Consider the following 19435-nt stretch of genomic DNA (forward strand, 5'->3'; position numbering starts at 1 on the left):
AAGGCTGTGAGAAAAAAAGGCAGGAGGGACGTGAGAAAAGCAAAGGCTGCGAGGCGGCTGCTGGCTGCCCTGCACGAGGCTGGCTGCTCTGTCTCACTGCTTGTACCGCTTGCCGGCACCTCAGCAGCGAGGAGAAAGGCAAGCTTTCGCCAGGCCTTTGCTGAGCTGCGGCCACCTCTGTGCCCCTGGCAGGTCCAGGAAGGTGCAGGGAGAGGACACAAGGGGGATGTGGGATGCTGGAGGAGCTGCGAGGTTGCACACCCCCACTTCTAGTTTGAGACTGTCCCCGTTACCTTAGAGATGTGCTGCTGACAGATCATACGCTTGTCGTGTTTGATCTCCTTTGGGTTTCGCGTTATGAAGATGCCTTTTCCCTGGCAGCCACTGGGAGGCTTGCAGATGAACGTTCCGGTTTTCCTCTTGCCTCTGTAGGCTTGGAAATCTCCATAGCTGTGGGAGGAAGTGGGGGCTGTTCAGAGCTGCAAAAAACCCCCATCCCCTGAGCTCACCCATAACAGAGGGCAAGTTTTCCTGGCCCCAGGAAACAGCCCGAAGAACAGTAAGAGGCCTGCAAAGAGATGCTCTTGCAGCAATGATGCTTTTGGTCAGGAATAGGGAAAATCCTGCTGAGCGTGAGGTGGGTGTGGCCATGGAGCAGGTGATGGGAGCCCTGATTCTAGGTTTTCAGGCAACGGCCAGAGTAAAATCTGCCTAGGAATGGGCATCTTGGCCCCTTGCCACGACACCGGCTTCTCCTCTGCCACATTCAGCCGCGCTGCGAGCACTGCTCGCCCGTACGTGAGGAGAGAAGCCAGGCCGTGCGCCCCAAAGCTTCGGGACCTTGGTGGGAGTTTCCATCCCACTCTGCCCAGATTCTGCTCAGCGGAGTGACCCGCGCTCTCCCACCACCCTCTGGCCTCAGCGTGCTCTGCTGCAGCGCTGGCAGAGACACAGGGGCCATCGCCATCGGTGGGGTGTATCCGCCTCGTGCCCCTGTCCCGTGCCCTTCTTGGGCAAGCAATTGGCACTGCCCCAGCCCCTGGGAGACGAGAGCCTCCCACGCCGCCCCGCCACCTTCTTCCTTGGCTTCCTTGGTGTCCCAATCCTCATTTTCTAGCTCCATAATGTCACTTTGCTTGCCCAATGCATCATTTTACAGTCTCAGGCACATTCTGAGTGTCCAAACCCACAATGGCAATGGGATTTGGGGTGGTCTCCATTCATCTCCGGGCATGGATGGTGCTGGGCCAGTCCTCAAAAATGTGGCTGGCTGCATTGGACAGGCATGGGGGCCGGGCAGCTTTTCAAGGTGACGATGGCTGCCGGAGTCGGCTCCATCTCTAGAGGAGCTGGGATCGGTTGTCCGTCTGTCCAGCAGTGAGGTGCAGCTGGCGGTGTGGGACCAGGCTCCTGAAGCTGCTGCCAGGTGCCTGTGGAGACAGGAGGCTGACGAGGCCCTGCCATGGCTGCGGTGCTGGGTGCTGCAGGGTGATGTTCAGCGCCTGATGTGCTGTGAGATGCAGGCACTTGGCTGCACGTGGAGTTGTGTCCCCTGTTTGGAGAGCCACAGGTCCTTACTGCCTGTCAAACCACCCCAGAGGGATGCAGGCTCTCACCCAGGGCCCTTCTGCAGGTCTCTCCCAAGGGCTGCTCTCTTCCCCCTGTTGTCCGGAAAGGCCCAGCCTTGGACCTGCTCCCATGGCCGCATGGCTGGTGATTGCCCAGCTCTCTGGTCTGAGCAGGTCTCTCTTTGAGGTCTAAAAGCCTCAATTTGGGGGGTCCAAGCCTTCATGGTTCCAAGCTGCACTTTTAAGGTGACAGGACTCCCCTCCTTAGGAGCCCAGACCATCCCTTTGAAGGCCTCGAGCCTGCTTTTGAAGGGTCCCCCAACGCCTCCCCGTGAGAGTACAGAGCCTCCTTCTCTGGCTCCAGAGTGTCACTTTTAGGAACCATAGCCCAATTTTGAATTTTCAGCCCAGAGTTGTGTAGCCCAAAGCCTGTTCTTAGGGGCCAAACTCCTCACACAGCGAAAAAGGCCTCATCTGTTTCATGCTCAAAGCCCTGTTTTCAGCCTCCAGAAGCCCATTTTTAGGCTGTAAAGCATCACTTGAGGGCGCCAAACCCGGTTTCAGGGTGGAAAGCCACATTTTCATTGCTAGAGCTCCACTGTCAGCACCCAAAGTTCTGTTCTGAAGGCCAAAGCCCTGCTGCTGAGGGTCCAGACTCAACTGTGTGGGGCCCAACGCCCTCTTTTCCAGCTCTAAGCCTCCTTGTAGATCCCCAGGCCCTCTAATATGGACCAAAGCTTCATTTGGGCAAGGAGGGGCAAGAGGCTGCTGAGGGGACTGGAAGACAAATGTTGTGAGGGGCGTCTGAGGGAAGCCGGGCTGTTTAGTCTGGAGGAGGCTCAGGGGAATCTCTTCCAAGAGAGGGTTTTTAGGCCCTGGAAGGGGCTGCCCCGGGAGGTGGCGCAGTCGCCAGCCCTCGGGGTATTTAAAATACGTGCAGACGCAGTGCTTAGGTGCCGCAGCTGAAGTTTTGCGGACTCAACTCAGACCAGTGTGATCAAGTGCTGAGCTCCTTTATTGAAACACACACAGAGCTTATACAGGTTTCTGTATCAGTGCACGAGTTCCATTACGTTGCTGTGGGTCAGATGCTCTGCTCACCCGCCTTACCTGCGTCTCACTATGGCTAATAATGGGTTGAGGCTACACAGTCACGCCGTTCCTTTTTAAGGCAGTTGTTCACATTCCTGCAGTTTGTTATCTCATGGAATTGCCTGCAAGCTCGTGTTCTCAGGGACATCTGCTAGCCTGTTACTGCATACTGACACATCTCTGCTGCCTTCCCCAGGCCTGATTATATGGGGGTCAGGGATAAATCTGGGTGGGCTACAAAACCCACTCCTCTCAAAATGCATTGAAACACTTAGGGACATAGTTCAGTGATGGCTCTGGCAGGCCAGCTTGATGGTGGGACTCGATGATGTGAGAGGTCCCTGCCAGCCAAGACAGCTGAAGGATACTGTGATTCTATGATGCCTTGTGGCCATCAAGGAAGCAATAGGTTCCCCCCATTTAGAGGGCCCAAAGTCTGGTTTATAGCACCTGTGTCATGCTGGGCAGGTCCCATGCCCACCTGCCTGCCTGCTGACCCTGTGAGCACCCGTGGCCCTGTGTGCCCCAAGGTGCAGTTTGGCCCAGGGAACTCCTGGGTTTGCTGCTGTCACGACCCAGACAGTTGTGCTCTGATCTGTATTTCTGTCTACACGTTTATTCGGGTTGGGGAGGCGGATTCCATTCATTGGAGGGCTGGTAGGTGTTGGGCTGGTCCTGTAATTCATTCCTGTCTGTGCTGGAAGCTGGGGTGGAGGTGGGCGGGGTGGTGGGGTCTCCAATGTAGTGGGAGCAGGCCCCTTCCTGGTGCTGGGTGGCTGCCAGGCGTCTTTTCCAGATAGAGGAGATGACTGTTGCTGTTGATGCCACCCCGCAGAGGTGCTGGGTTATGTTGTCTGGCAGTTGAGCAGCGAGGTGTAGCTGCTGGTTTTGGACCAGGCAGAGCTGCGCCTGTGGAGACAGGAGGTTTCTGAGGATGTGTCCCAGCTGTGGTGTTGAGGGGTACAGGATTGGCTTCAATGCCATCCACATTGTGCGATGCAGGCGCTCAGCTGCATGTGGAGCTGTGGGCAAAGAGGGCTCTGTGCAGAAAATGGGGTGCATGGCACCCCTTGGCTCATCTGGGGCTCTACTTGCCTGCTGCTGGCTCTTCTTGTCTCAGAGATGAACGGGAGTTGGGGAGTTGGACTTCCCTGTGCTGGCTGGGGTTCCCGGCGGACAGGTGCCCTTGCGTGAGGACACACTGTGGTCTTCGCCTGCAAGAGCACAGTCATTCATTGGGAGGACAAGCAGAACCCAGCAGCTCTCCTGCTCACCCCCTGGAACCTCCTTGATGGGGTTGCTCAGGGCCAGCGGCGGGGAAAGTGGTACTCACGGTCTGCAGCCTTGATTCCCCAGCCAGGGAGCCTCTGGCCTCTCGCCTGCTGCAATTTGCTGCGCTCATGGCAGGGGATTTGACGTCCCTGGATGTAGAGGGAGCCTATGGCAGCAGGATCCAAGCCCGGTGTGGCTGGCAGCTCAGTGTTGGCTCTGGGCTTGGGCATGCGCTGGTTTGCTGAAGGCTGGATGTGAGCTCGTGGGAGCAAGGGCAGGCTGAGAGTCAGCGCCTGGTGAGTGTTGTGACCCTTGAGTTCATCACACGGAAACTCCATCTGGGAGGAGAGAAAGCAGCAGCAGCTCAGTTCCACAGGCCTTGACATGAGGTGGGAAGGAAAAGTCGTCTCTGGTCGCCCACAGGTGCTCGCTAAAGCCTGGCCCTGTGCCTTCCCCTGGGTGCAAACCACACTCAGCGCCCTCAACTCAAATGCTCTGAGCGGGCACAGCAGCTGCCTGCATCATCTGCCTGCAGCAGTGCTGACTGCCACCCTCTGCCCTCAGCACTGGTTGAGCCGGAGCAGGCTTTGCGGAGAGAAGTGCCAGGCTCAGCAAGAAAGGCTCTGACCCAGCCCCAGATAAAACTGCTGCTGAAAAAGATCCCTTGGAGTTTAGGCAGAGCTTGGGCACACGCACTGCCTTTGCCTCAGGGTGCCTGTGGAGGGCTCATCCCCATCCCTGTTGCATCCTGGTGCAAGGCAGAAGACAAGGCATGTGGGGAGAGCCGTTGTTTGCAGCGCAGAATTCACCAAGAGCCTTTGGTTGCCCAGGCTTCCCTGTAGTCCCCAACGTCCCAGAACTGGAACAAAACCCATGGACCCAGACACCACGTGGGATCTCGTTGAACTGGGCCATGCCAGGGCTGCTCGATGCCTGCGCGTCATTGCCCACGACCCGCCCACGAATGGCTCTCCTGTGCCGGCCTCGCAGGGTCGGCCTTCCCTTACCTGGCCTTTGGGCTTAATGGTGCTGAATTCCTGGGTGTCGGCTGGTCCCTTGGCTGTGGGGAGCAGCTGAGAGAGCTGATCCACAATGCCACAGCGGCGGATAAGATTCGCCCGCTGCAGAAGAGCTTCCCTTCTCCTCCTTTTCCACAATGTCCTGGGGCTGCATAGAGTTGTACTGCATGGGCTGCACCTTTGGAAAGACAGACCCGAGTTCCAGCAAACTTGAAGCCCTAGTGATGCCCGAGAGACACCAAGCCACAGGCTGCTCCCAGCCCTAAGGAGAATGACAGACTTGGGGCTGGAGCAGGGAGAAGATCTCGGTGGGAGTCCCAACAGCCCTGGGACGGGACAGCCGGGTGCTTGCAAGGGCCTCCCAGCACAAGCTGTCAGCTCTCCCGACATCAGGAAGGGGAGTCAAACCTCGGAGCTCCCTTGCCTGGGAGACACCCCTGGCCAGCCCAGCCCTGATCCACCTTACTGCCTTTGAGGGCCTCATGACCACCAGTGCCAAGAGCAAGGTACCTTCCTGTTCCCTGCGATGCTGAGGCTCTTGGTGAGGAGGATGGTGTGAGCTGTGGGTTTTGCATGGATCTGGGATCTGTCCCCAGCTGACACTCCTTGCAGGTGCTCTTTCCTCTCCGTTTTCTTCTTGATGGTGAGAGCCTCCAGCTTTTCTTTTCTCAGTCGAATTTCCTCCAGCTTCTTCCTGCTGGAGAGCAGGAGTCTCAGTCACCAGGTCAAGAGGAGCCGTAAGAACCAAAGGCGATTACGAGTCTGGACTGAACAGACCCGAAGAGAAGGGTGCAGGGAGATGGGCCAGGAGGACTTGGAAAAGAGACTTGCATGGCTGTGAGAAACCCCCTTGAATTCGGCCATGGCCGCCAGAAGGGTCGAGGATGCCTGTGCCATAGCACAGGCCCAGAAGTCAGTGGAATAGGGCGTCTGCCTCTCCAGAGGACGCACTCCTGCAGACTCCTTCCCTTCCAGCGCTCACCAGCTTAGGTGCATCTGTTGAGCAGCAGAGCTGCTCCCAAGAAGGGCTCAGAAGCCAGTGGTCTCTGTGCCAGCCATGTGAGGAGTGGATTCTCCACAAGGGCAGCGTACCTGGCACACTCCTCCCTTGCTGTGGATGAGGCCGTTTCCCGGAAGAGGGAGATGCTCTGCTTGAAGAACGGCTCGTACTTCTCTGTCCCACACGCCGGGTAAATGCGCCGGAAACCGCCCAGGTGGGACTTCTCGTACTGCTCTGCCTCCGCCAGCCAGGCAGCCTGGTTGCTCTCCAGCTCCTGACGTCTGCAAACCGGGAGAAAGCAGAGGCAGGGAGTTGGGACAGGAGGCTCCAGGTGCTGCCACGGTGAGGGACAAGGGCCTGGCAAGCTTCTTTCCCCATCTGGTAGCCCCTTTTACGTGCGTGCAGGGAACCAATGTGATCTGTGCTCCACCTACCCCCAGAGTGGGCTGGGGAAGCACTTCCAGCTCTCTCCCCTGCTGCCCACGCTTATGCCATGCTGCCCCTCAGCCTTTTCCCCCAGCTAATCCAAGGAGCAGAGAATTTCCTTTAGAAGCCCCTACTCGAGGCGTTCCTGCTACCCCGCACGCTGTCAGGAGCTTTCTTTGCCAGCCAGAGGGGAGCTTGGAGCAGCTGAGGCTGCAGGGGCAGAGGCTGAGTACGGAGTTAACATGCTCAGCAGCTCCAGCCTGGAATTCTCTTGGGTGTCCTAATTGAAATGGGAGCTGGAGGGGTTCCTGCCCACCCACCACCCCCTGCTCCCTGCAGCAGGAAAAGCCCGGGCAGTGGGCTCGATGGGGATGGACCTTGATGCACAGGTCCCAGAGCACCCAGCGCCTCAAGTCTCCTCGTGCCCAGAGACAAGCCCTGGCGCTTCCTTGCAGGATGCCAAAGGTTTGGGAGATTTCTCCTCCGAGGCCATAGAGTGTCACAGCTTCCGGGAGCTTACGTTTGAAGCCTTGGGGAGATCTTTTCTCACTGGGACCTGAGGCACGATGGGGAAGAGCGGTACCTGGATGCACGGCGAGTCTGATGGCTGTGCAGGAGCCGTTCCTTTACGCGCTGCCTGTCTTCCTGCAGCACCTTCCTTCTGTCACAGGCAGGCACGTTTATCAGGCTGATGGTATCGCAGAGAAGCGCGTCCTTCACCTCGCGGTCCAGGCGAGAGTCTGTGGTGAAGCTGGGAGAGTGGTTCACCTGCCAAAACAAGGAGCTAATTCACACCCCAGCTCCCAGCAAGCGCTGCCAGCAGCCAGCCCCAGCCCCAGCCCCAGACCCAGTCCTACCGCACACTTTCTGATGAAGTTGGCCGGCCGCTCAGACCCCACAGCCCGCAGGACTGGGGGTGTGGAGCAGCTGTCGGGATTCGGGATGCTCTTACAGGTCAAGGCAGCCTTGGGTTCAGGGCACTCCCTGCTCTTGGAGAGGGTGACCAGGGAACGGACAGGGACACCCTCCAGTCCTGCTTAGCCTACAGCAGCTCGCCTGGCTACTTGACTTCACAGCTTGTTGGTTTTGGGACCCAGGTGGCCCTTTTGAAGCAGGTCAGCTCTGTTCAGCCCACCTCCCCTCGTTGCACAGTCTCCCCTCGACCAGCCAGCTATCTGCTTTCCACTGCTTCCAGACTTGCTTCAGCCCAGCAGGAGATTCCCCCCTCACCTCGAGCAGCCACGGCTTCAAATTTCTGTCCAGTAGAACATCAAAGCCCAGGATCTGAAAGCAGGCACTGCCAGTCACGTGCTGAGGAAAGCAACTGCGGTACTGGTGCTTCACAATGGGCTGAGCTGAGATCAGCGTCTTGATAATAAGATCTTCAATATCTTCCCTGAGCTTGGCCGTGTCAAAGTTCTTTTCTGTCATCCAGGCAAACAGGGTGGACATTTTCCTGTGTGCAGGACAGAAGACACTGAGAGCTGCCCTGTGATACCACGTTCGCCCTGAGAAAGGCCCTGGCAAACAGGGCTCCCAAAGGCAGCCTTCCTGCAGGTCGTTCCCCAGGCTCTGCATCATCCACACAAGACCATACCTCTTGCTGCCCTTCACGTCATCCCAGACAAAGTTTTCACTGCATTTGTTGATGGCATAATTGGTTAAATGCATGCAGGTGTCATCCTGAGAGAGGAAACGAGAGAGACTTTCATTTACAGTGAGCCACACGGCACCAACACAAACAGCTCACAGACACCCTGAAACACCTTCTGGGAGGAGGAGGCAGGGGTACAGAGTGTGCAAAGAATGGGAAAGAAGCAAGCTGCATGCCATGAAAGCCACCAGACTTGCCTTTTCTACTGGGTTCCTGGTGCTGCAGGGGTTGATGTACTTCACAGTGGCAAAGCGGGCCAGACCCTCCTTGTAAATAAAAATCCTCAGTGGGTCACAAGATGTGACCAGCACATAAACACGAAAGTCAAATTTGAAGCCATCAATGAGGAAAGGCTGTGAGATAAAAAAGGCAGAGGGAGCGTGAGAAAAGCAAAGGCTGCGAGGCGGCTGCTGGCTGCCCTGCACGAGGCTGGCTGCTCTGTCTCCCTGCTTGTGCTGCTCCCCGGCCCCTCAGCAGCGAGGAGAAAGGCAAGCTTTCGCCAGGCCTTTGCTGAGCTGCAGCCACCTCCATGCCCCTGGCAGGTCCAGAGGACACAAGGAGGATGTGGGATGCTGGAGGAGCTGTGAGGTTGCACACCCCCAGCTCTAGATTGAGATCGTCCCCCTTACCTTAGAGATGTACTGCTGGCAGATCATGCGCTTGTCCTGTTTGATCTCCTTTGGGTTTCTCGTTATGAGGATGCCTTTTCCCTGGCAGCCACTCTGAGGCTTGCAGATGAACGTTCCAATTTTCCACTTGCGTATGTAAGCCTGGAAATCTCCATAGCTGTGGAAGGAAGGGGGAACTGTTAAGAGCTGCAAAACCTCCCAGCCCCAGAGCTCTCCTGTAACAGAGGACAGGTTTTCCTGGCCCCAGGAAAGAGCCCCAAGAACAGTCAGAGGCCTGCAAAGAGATGCTCTTTCAGCAAAGATGCTTTCGGTCAGCAAGGGGGAAAACCTGCTGAGCGGGAGGTGGGTGGGTCCATGGAGCAGGCCTCGTGCCCCTGTCCCGTGCCCTTCCCGGGCAAGCAATGGGCACTGCCCCAGCCCCCGGGAGACGAGAGCCTGCCACGCCGCCCCGCCACTGCTGCCTCTCCTGCTCGCTCCGAGCTGCAGAGACACCTTCCAGCCAAAAGCCGATTCACACTCCTCCCTCGCCCACTGCCCTTTGGCATTCCGGGTGGGTGCCCCTCCCCAGCTTTAGCCCCTCTGCACTCTGCCTGCAAGGCACACGGCCTGAAGCCAGAGACGTGTGCCAACACACCGCTCAGACACAGGGAGGGATCCCAAGTGTGAGAGACCCCCCGAGCCCACCACAGAGAGGTTCCCGCTGCCTCATTTCCTATCCCTGCTCTCAGCTGCTTTAATGCCCATCACTCACTCAGCTGGCAGGCACCAAGTGCGGGGGAACAGCTTGTACTCCTCAGGGAAGAGCTTGAGCATGCGGTTCAGGTTGCGCGCTAACAAGTCCTTCCGGCAGATCTCCATCATGCCTGGGAAGTGGTTGATTTTCTGAAAGAGGTGCAGAGGGAAAAGACAGTCAGCAAAGGGACAGCAGGGATCCTCCCCCAGAGCCGAGGAAAGCCGGCGCACACGGAAACCAGCGGGTAGAATGGGAAGCTGGGCTTTAAAGCGGTGGCCTTGACCACCTGCTGAGGGGTTATTCTCCAGCAGTGTCACTGATGTCACCGTACCAGTGGCGCAGCAGAAGCAAAGGCTCGTGAGCGTGCATCCTCTGGAACCTAAGCAGACAAGGGCCATGGGTGATCCTTTGGACGCTTCTGTTTCCTGATGCGACACGCTGTTCCATTACGTCCCCCGCGTATTCTGCCTCCCTCCCCCCCCACCCCTTACTGAGCTCCTCCTGCAGCTCTTGACAGGGGGGTACTTACCTGAAACCATTTCATTTTCACGATGTGCTCCAGAGAGACTGAGGTGTCCGCCCAACACACCGTCCACTCCTCAGTTTCTCCCGCTTCTCTAAGCCCGCAGCACTGTGCTGCCCGCCGCACTGGACCAAAGAGAGCAGGTGACAAAGGGGCCAGGCAGAGGGGCCCTGGGACTGCTAAACCCCCAGTGTAACCAGGGACATGGGGGTGGTCAAAACACTTCAGCCTGTGCTTCCAACTACAGATGCAAAGTACCTGCAGAGACCTTCAGGAGGTGACCGAAAAGCTTTATGCAGCTAAACACAGCCCAGACCTTGGCTGCCGGTATTCCGGGAGCTCTCAGCCCCCTGAGTCCACATGCCTCAGGGTCCCAGGGCTTACCACTCTCATACTTGCAGCTGGTCAGGTTGATGGAGGGAACACTGGAATGGAATTAGACAAGAGAGCAGCCGCTCAGCAGGGACCTGGACACTGGGCTAAGGGGCAATTCTGCCTCAGAGCCAAGAGTGGCTCAGCAAGCCATGAGGTGATGTGGCAGAGGGGCCCTGAGCAGCAGCCTCTCCTTGGCCGTGTCACGCTCAGGCTCAATGGGATTCCCGGCTCAGGGGAAAGAGCGAGCACCTCTTTTTCCCATCCCTGGTGCTGCCCCATCTGCTCCCCGGGGCTGTTGGCTGTTCCAGCCTGTTCCATGGGGACTGGGGTTCACCCAAGGGGAGCACAGCAGGGCTAGTTGTGGAAGGCTCATGCTTTCCTCACAGGACATCTCCTGAGGACGGCCGTCTCTGAGGCTGAAAGCTGGCACTCAGCTGGGCAGCCTGAGAGCCATGGCCCTGGGGACAGGGCTGTGACAAGCCCAGGGCTTGGAGAAGTGCTCCCCTGGGCTATTCCTGGCCCCTGCAGTGCTACTTCAGCTCAGGCACACAGGCCCGAAGGAAGCTGCCCCAGGGCAGGGGGACACAGGGACAGCTCTAGGGACAAAGGTTTCTCATGGCTCCCAGCCCCGTCAGTTGCCTGGAAAATACCCGTGGCAGCAGCTGCAAACATCACCACCCTGTCCCACACCATGGCAATGACCAGTGGCCCCTACTGAAGCAGCTCAACCTTGATATCATTTCCATGGAGGAGCAACAGCATCCCTGCTTGCCCATCCCAAGGCAAGCTCCTTGCCCAGGGTAACATCAGCCACGAACCCTGTGCCTCTCCACGGGGCGTCTGCCACCTCCTGCCTGTGGAGTTGACCATGGCTCACCCAGCCTGACCCAGCCCCATGGCTCTCCCAGCCCAACCCCACCACGAGCTCAGCCCCACTGTCACCCAGAGGGGCAGTGGGTTCTGCTGCCAGGACTGGCTGCTGCCCTCGCCTGCCACATACCTAATTCCCGGGATCGGCATGGAGCAGCCCCGAGCCCCTGGGGTCACAGGGCCACCAGCAGAAAGATAAAGAGGCAGGTGGGGGCTGTGGCCCTTCCTGCCTGAATAATGCTTCTGCTGCTGCTGCTGCACAGCACTACATACCATGGCAGGGTGACATCACCACCCTGTCCCGCACCTTCCCAATGACTAATGGCCCCTCCTAAAGTAGCTCAACCTTGACATCATCTGCATGGAGAACGAAAAGAATCCCTGCCACTGAAGGCCAAATTTGGGTGCAAGATTGCGGCTCTCAGGTGTCCCCAACGTCTGGAGGCAATGCCTTGCTTCTCTCAGCCCTTTCCAAGGAGTGGGAAATGGCTGCTGAGCAATGAAGTTGAGTCTGGCTGCTGCCTTCTCCTCCCAGGGATAATCTCTGTGGGGCACTCGAGCCCCCCCAGCCAGAACTAGTCCTGGCCAGCTGGAAGATGGGTCTGTGCACCACAAACATCTCCTCTGTGCCACAGGGGGAAGCTTTGCAAAAGACACTTCTCTGTTTTGTCTTTCTTCAGCACCCTCACACCTCCCTTGGCTAGAGGAGATCCTGGGGTTTTTAACACAGGGATCGTCCCCTGGGCTGACTCCCAGGAATTCTCCTTGGCATGACCCCAGGGTAACCCTGATCCCTCTGCTTGTTCTCCCCACTCTGACCACAGGGAAGGGTGGAAAATGGGGGGGGCAAGCCCTTTCTCAGAATGGACCTGGACGTTGTTTCTCTGCTGCTTGGCTAAGAAGCTGCTCTGGGCACACAGGGTTCTCCCAGGGAGCTGCCGTGGTGCTGAGGGAGCGATCGCTCCTCGGGCCCATCTCTCAGGAGCACTGAACGCCACAGGGCGAGGGTCCCCGGGATACCAGCCCACCCTGTCCAGCTCCAGCTGCCCCAAGATTACAGGGCAATTACGTGTCCAGTTAGAGACACGGCCTCCCAGGCAGCCACGATCTCTGCAAAGCCAAGAAAAGAGACGTCACAGGGTACCAGGGTTCCTGATCTGGTGGGAGCAGGTCCACCCCTGGTGCTCTGCGGCTGCCAGGCAGCGTTTCAGGATGATGACGATGGCTGCTGCAGATGCTCTGGCTCTCAGAGGAGCTGGGATTGGTTGTCCGTCTGTCCCGCTGCGAGGTGCAGCTGGCGGTGTGGGACCAGGCTCCTGAAGCTGCTGCCAGGTGCCTGTGGAGACAGGAGGCTGCCGAGGCCCTGCCATGGCTGCGGTGCTGGGTCCTGCAGGGTGCCATTCAGCACCGGTTGCACTGTGGGACACAGGCACTTGGCTGCACGTGGAGTTGTGTCCCCTGTTTGGAGGGCCACAGGTCCTTCTTGCCTGTCAAACCACCCCAGAGGGATGCAGGCTCTCACCCAGGGCCCTTCTGCAGGCCTCTCCCAAGGGCTGCTCTCTGCCCTCGTCGCCCAGAAAGGCCCAGCCTTGGACCTGCTCCCATGGCCGCACGGCTGGTGATTGCCCAGCTCTCTGGTCTGCCCAGGTCTCTCTTTGATGTCTAAAAGACTCATTTTGGGGGTCCAAGGCCTCATGGAAAAGTTCCAAAATGCACTTTTAATGTGACAGGACTCCCCTCCTTAGGAGCCCAGACCATCCCTTTGAAGGCCTCGAGCCTGCTTTTGAAGGCCCCCCCACCACCTCAACGTGAGAGTACAGAGACTCCTTCTCTGGCTCCAACGTGTTGCTTTTAGGAATCATTGCCCAGTTTAGAAGATTCAGCACAGAGTTGTGGGTGCCCAAAGCCTGGTTTTAGGGTGCAGACTCCTCATTCAGGGAAAAAGGCCTCATTTGTTTCATGCTCAAAGCCTTGTTTTCAGACTCCAAAGAGCCTGGTTTAGGCTGCAAAGCATCTCTTCAGGGCTCCAAACCTGGTTTTGGGGTGGAAAGCCACATTTTCCATTCCTAGAGCTCCACTGTCGGCATTTAAAGTCCTGTTCTGAAGGCCAAACCCCTGCTTTTGAGGGTCCAGACTCTCCTGTGTGGGGCCCAATGCCCTCTTTTCCAGCTCTAAGCCTCCTTGTAGATCCCCAGGCCCTCTAATATGGACCAAAGCTTCATTTAGGCAAGGAGGGGCAAGAGGCTGCTGAGGGGACTGGAAGACAAATGTTGTGAGGGGTGTCTGAGTGTTAGAAATGCCAATGGTCCTAAAGAAAGGACTTGAGGTACACACGTTAGTGAAACAGTAATTTATTATACATTCTTGCAAGAGCTGGTACCTAACAAAGTAGGCACACCTTTGGTCAGAGTTTGTAGCACTTTTATACCATATCCTTATTCAAAAATCATTCGGTTAACTCATACAATTGTACATATTCATAACCTGTCCCGCTTCCTATTAAAATGAGTTCCAAGAAGTGATTTCCATCAACTCCTCCCCACTGCGCCTGCGCACTGCTGTTTGGTGGTGGTCGTTGAGGGACATGGGGATGAAGTCGGATGGCTCCTCTTTGTCACCGCAAGTAACCTTCTGTCTTGCGCAGACTCAGTTACCCCTTGACTCTGATCCAAACTACAAGTGGGGTTCCTGCCCACCCACCACCCACTCTCCCCCGCAGCAGGAAAAGCCCGGGCAGTGGGCTCGATGGGGATGGACCTTGATGCACAGGACCCAGAGCACCCAGCGCCACAAGTCTCCTCGTGCCCAGAGACAAGCCCTGGCGCTTCCTTGCAGGATGCCAATGGCTTGGGAGATTTCTCCTCCAAGGCCTTAGAGTGCCACAGCATCCGTGAGCTTACGTTTGAAGCCTTGGGGAGATCTTTTCTCACTGGGACCTGTGACACGATGGGGAAGAGCGGTACCTGCATGCACGGAGAGTCTGATGGTTGTGCAGGAGCCGTTCCTTTACGCGCTGCCTGTCTTCCTCCAGCACCTTCCTTCTGTCACAGGCAGGCACGTTTATCAGGCTGATGGTATCGCGGAGAAGTGCATCCTTCACCTCCCGCTCCAGGCGAAGCTGGGAGAGTGCTTCACCTGCCAAAACAAGGAGCTAATTCACACTCCAGCACCCAGCAAGCGCTGCCAGCAGCCAGCCCCAGCCCCAACCTCATCCCTGGACCCAAAACCAGCCCCAGCCCTACCACACACTTTCCGATGAAGTCGGTCGGCCACTCAGACCCCACAGGCCGCAGGACTGGGGGTGTGGAGCAGCTCTCGGCATTTGAGATGCTCTTACAGGTCAAGAAGGCCTTGGGTTCAGGGCACTCCCTGCTGTTGGAGAGGGTGTCCAGGGAACGGTCAGGGACACCCTCCAGTCCCGCTTAGGCTACAGCAGCTCGCCTGGTACTTGACTTAACCCAGGAGGCCCTTCTGAAGCAGATCAGCTCTGTTCAGCCCACAGCTCCTTGCTGCGCAGCCTCCCCCCAGACCAGCCAGCTGTCGGCTCTCCACTGCTTCCGGTCTTGTTTCAGCCCAGCAGGAGATTCCCCCCTCACCTCGAGCAGCCACGGCTTCAACTTTCTGTCCAGTAAAATGTCGAAGCCCAGGATCTCAAAGCAGGCACTGCCAGTCACGTGCTGGGGAAAGCAACTGTGGTACTGGTGCTTCACAATGGGCTGAGCTGAGATCAGTGTCTTGATAACAAGATCTTCAATATCTTCCCAGAGCTTGGCCTTATTGAAGCTGTTTTCTCTCATCCAAACAAACAGGGTGGACAGTTTCCTGTGTGCAGGACAGAAGACACTAAGAGCTGCCCTGTGAGACCACGATCGCCCTGAGAAAGGCCCTGGCAAACAGGGCTCCCAAAGGCAGCCTTCCTGCAGGTCGTGCCCCAGGCACTGCAGCATCCCCACAAGACCGTACCTCGTGCTGCCCTTCACGTCATCCCAGACAAAGTTTTCACTGCGTCTGTTGATGGCATAATTGGTCAAATGCATGCAGGTGTCATCCTGAGAGAGGAAACGTGAGAGGCTTTCATTTACTATGAGCCATATGGCACCAACACAAACTGCTCACAGACTGTTCTGGGAAGAGGTACAGAGGGTGCAAAGAACAGGAAAGAAGCAAGCTGCATGCCATGAAAGCCACCAGACTTGCCTTTCCTACTGGGTTCCTGGTGCTGCTGGGGTCGATGTACCTCACGGTGGCAAAGCGGGCCAGACCCTCCTTGTAGATAAAAATCCTCAGTGGGTCACAAGAGGTGACCAGCACATAAAAACAAAGGTCAAATTTGAAGCCATCAATGAGGAAAGGCTGTGAGAAAAAAAGGCAGGAGGGACATGAGAAAAGCAAAGGCTGCGAGGCGGCTGCTGGCTGCCCTGCACGAGGCTGGCTGCTCTGTCTCCCTGCTTGTGCCGCTCCCCGGCCCCTCAGCAGCGAGGAGAAAGGCAAGCTTTCGCCAGGCCTTTGCTGAGCTGCGACCACCTCTGTGCCCCTGGCAGGTCCAGGAAGGTGCAGGGAGAGGACACAAGGGGGATGTGGGATGCTGGAGGAGCTGCGAGGTTGCACACCCCCACTTCTAGTTTGAGACTGTCCCCGTTACCTTAGAGATGTGCTGCTGACAGATCATACGCTTGTCGTGTTTGATCTCCTTTGGGTTTCGCGTTATGAAGATGCCTTTTCCCTGGCAGCCACTGGGAGGCTTGCAGATGAACATTCCGGTTTTCCTCTTGCCTCTGTAGACCTGGAAATCTCCATAGCTGTGGGAGGAAGTGGGGGCTGTTCAGAGCTGCAAAAAACCCCCATCCCCTGAGCTCACCCATAACAGAGGGCAAGTTTTCCTGGCTCCAGGAAACAGCCCCAAGAACAGTCAGAGGCCTGCAAAGAGATGCTCTTGCAGCAATGATGCTTTTGGTCAGGAATAGGGAAAATCCTGCTGAGCGTGAGGTGGGTGTGGCCATGGAGCAGGTGATGGGAGCCCTGATTCTAGGTTTTCAGGCAACGGCCAGAGTAAAATCTGCCTAGGAATGGGCATCTTGGCCCCTTGCCACGACACCCAGTGATCCTGGGCCACATTCAGCCGCGCTGCGAGCACTGCTCGCCCGTACGTGAGGAGAGAAGCCAGGCCGTGCGCCCCAAAGCTTCGGGACCTTGGTGGGAGTTTCCATCCCACTGTGCCCAGAATTCTGCTCAGCGGAGTGACCCGCGCTCTCCCACCACCCTCTGGCCTCAGCGTGCTCTGCTGCAGCGCTGGCAGAGACACAGGGGCCATCGCCATCGGTGGGGTGTATCCGCCTCGTGCCCCTGTCCCGTGCCCTTCCCGGGCAAGCAATGGGCACTGCCCCAGCCCCCGGGAGACGAGAGCCTGCCCCGCCGCCCCGCCACTGCCGCCTCTCCTGCTCGCTCCGAGCTGCAGAGACACCTTCCAGCCAAAAGCCGATTCACACTCCTCCCTCGCCCACTGCCCTTTGGCATTCCGGGTGGGTGCCCCTCCCCAGCTTTAGCCCCTCTGCACTCTGCCTGCAAGGCACACGGCCTGAAGCCAGAGACGTGTGCCGACACACCGCTCAGACACAGGGAGGGATCCCAAGTGTGAGAGACCCCCCCAGCCCACCACAGAGAGGTTCCCGCTGCCTCATTTCCTATCCCTGCTCTCAGCTGCTTTAATGCCCATCACTCACTCAGCTGGCAGGCACCAAGTGCGGGGGAATATCTTGTACTCCTTGGGGAAGAGCTTGAGCATGCGGTTCAGGTTGCGCGCTAACAAGTCCTTCCGGCAGATCTCCATCATGCCTGGGAAGTGGTTGATTTTCTGAAAGAGGTGCAGAGGGAAAAGAGAGTCAGCCGTGGTGAAGAGGTGGAACTCTTGCCGGGTGATGACTCCCTGCCCTGGGCAGCCATGGAGGAAGCTGCCACCTCCTGTCCCAACTCCTCCAAGGACTCCTCCTCTGCGCTGGTGTTGGAAGACGGAGTCACCACCGGCGAGGGGGCAGGAGTGGGCTGTGAGGAGGTGGTAGGAGTCTCCTGCGGTGAAGGAACAGGACTTCCCTCCGGTGATGATGTAGGAGTCCCCCCAGGGATGAGGGCAGGCACAGGGCTGGTGGCAGGGCTGTACTCCTGATCTTCAGCAGCCTCGTAGAATGGGAAGCCCATGTGCAGGAGCATCTGCTCCCTGCAGCTCTCTGCCGTGACCTCAATGTGTTCATTGACAAAGTTGGCTGTCCGGTCGTGCAGAAAGGGCTGCAGGGTACGGACCATGGACACCTCGTCCAGTCCTTGGCTGCACAGAACAAAGATGACGGTGTTCTTCAGAAGATCTGCGTCCCACCACTCAGCCCCAGATGGCAGATGCTGGTTCAGCCAGGGGAGCAGGGGCTCCAGTGTCTCCTCAGACTGGCGGAAATAGTCTGCCCAGTCCTCAGGTGTAAAGCCAGCCACATCTCTGCTGGGTGCCGGCTCCTCAATCTCCTGCTCTTCTTGGTCATCATGGTCCTCCAGTGGATCTGATGGTGGTGGCAGATCCAACTCCAAGAAATCGTCCTCAGACCGCAGGGAGAAGCGGACGGTGTTGACCTGCTGCCGGCACAGGGCGCACGATGATTTGTGTTTTGCCCACCGCAGGACGCAGCCCAGGCAGAACTTGTGGCCACAGGGTGTCACGTAAGCCATGTCACCTGGAGCACCCTGGCAGATGGGGCAGCTCCACTGTTCCTCCTCTGTTGCCATGTTGACTTGTTGCAGCGGGCTGGGGAGACCTGCACCGCAGAAGGGAGAGGGGCCACAGTCACTGGCTGTCCCGGGAAGGGGAGAGGAGGAAGCAGGTCCCTGGCCCCTGGCTCCAGAAGGACACCCTCCCAGCTCCCCAAGCCCCACAGCCCACCCCATGGCCACCCCATAGCCACGATTCCTCACACGGCTCACCTCCAATGCCAAAAGCACACCACACAGTGTCCAGCTGCCTCAGCCAGGCAGGGCTGGGGAAACACACCGCACGGCTCTTGAACGGGCACCAAAGCTGCCAATGGCAGACACCAAAACACCCAGAGAAGCCTGGCTCGAGCCTCCACACCTCGCAGGCACGCTCAGTGGGAGTCCAGGCACGAGCCAGACTGAGCCAGGCTCTGCCGGTGCCCCAAGAGAACCACCCAGCGACGTGACATCACATCCCACTGCTTGCTGGCATCACAGTGGGCCTCCTGCTCCTGGCGATCTTGCACAGGGTGGCACTGGCCCCTGTGCGGATTGAAAGTGTCATTTCCATGCTCCTGGAACTTGGAATATGGCAACACGTTTGATCAGAAGCACAAATAGTCCAGGGCTGACCTAGCTGAGGCCAGACAGATGAGAAGAAGCCATCAGCAATCTTTGCTGCCTAAGAAGCCGCGTTGGGGGGAAACTCAAACAGAAGGCAGACTGTGCACTGGAAAAAGTCTTGGGTTTGGCATTTTTCCCTACCTGAAGCTGATGCTCATACTGGGTTGGAAGGGACCTTTAAAGGTCCTCTAGTCCACCCGCCCTGCAGGAAGCAGGGACATCTTGCCTAGATCAGGTTGCTCAGAGACCTTGAGTATCTCCTGGGACTGAGCCTTCACTACCTCCCTGGGCAACCTGATCCAGTGATGTAACACCCTCATTCTAAAGAACATTTTCCTAATTTCCAACTTGTATCTACCTTGTCCTGGTAGTGCCCACCACACTCCCTCCTAAAGAACAATCGTCTGCGTGGGGCTCAGCTCTCAGCTGGGGCAAAACCAAGGCAGCACCTCTTAGTGATTTCTGGCCTGCTGCTGGCTTTCATGAGCACCACTGAGAAGCTGTACAAGCCTCTAAGGAGACAGGACCATGCAAGATAGTTAAGCTCTCCTGTACCTATCAGCCAAGACAATTCCTGCTCTGCTAAATGCATGGTAGGAGGCTGGAGGCGTGAAGGAAGGAGATGTTGCATGTTTCCTCTTCAAGCACAGCTCTGAGGGAACACAGTTTAGCGTTCACACTGAGATTGTCTCCTCGGGGTTTTAGCAGCCTCAGGAATTTGCATTACACATCGCTGCCACAGGCACTTTCTCCTCTCCTCCAAGACCGTGGCTGTGTCCAAGCCTAGAGAAGAGCCCACCTGCTCAGTGCTTAATAGAAAGCTCTTGTAGGAGCAGCATCCCCCATTCACTAACACATGACATGGGTCTGCTCAGTCGCCTTCAGAGTTCCTCTGCTCCTTTCTCACAGCAACAGTGGGCC

The 19435-nt window shown here is 57.4% G+C and overlaps 1 protein-coding gene across 1 annotated transcript; it reads right to left on the bottom strand.

The window, feature by feature from the left end:
- Positions 1-3776: 3776 nt before the first annotated feature.
- On the bottom strand, positions 3777-16988 carry LOC311199740 (tubulin polyglutamylase TTLL13-like; the record flags this gene model as incomplete). Its single annotated transcript, XM_084273874.1, has 20 exons — positions 3777-3874; positions 3994-4270; positions 4940-4992; positions 5051-5129; positions 5462-5645; positions 6044-6232; positions 6961-7145; positions 7608-7833; positions 7975-8060; positions 8229-8384; positions 8661-8817; positions 9412-9542; positions 9923-10041; positions 10301-10341; positions 14125-14296; positions 14409-14493; positions 14758-14983; positions 15125-15210; positions 15945-15960; positions 16882-16988. The coding sequence occupies 20 exons, from the start codon at positions 16986-16988 to the stop codon at positions 3777-3779; spliced, it is 2673 nt and encodes an 890-aa protein (XP_084130000.1).
- Positions 16989-19435: the final 2447 nt, after the last annotated feature.

The sequence above is a fragment of the Gallinula chloropus genome, assembly GCF_964237585.1.
Source record: "Gallinula chloropus genome assembly, chromosome: 21".
NCBI lineage: Eukaryota > Metazoa > Chordata > Aves > Gruiformes > Rallidae > Gallinula > Gallinula chloropus.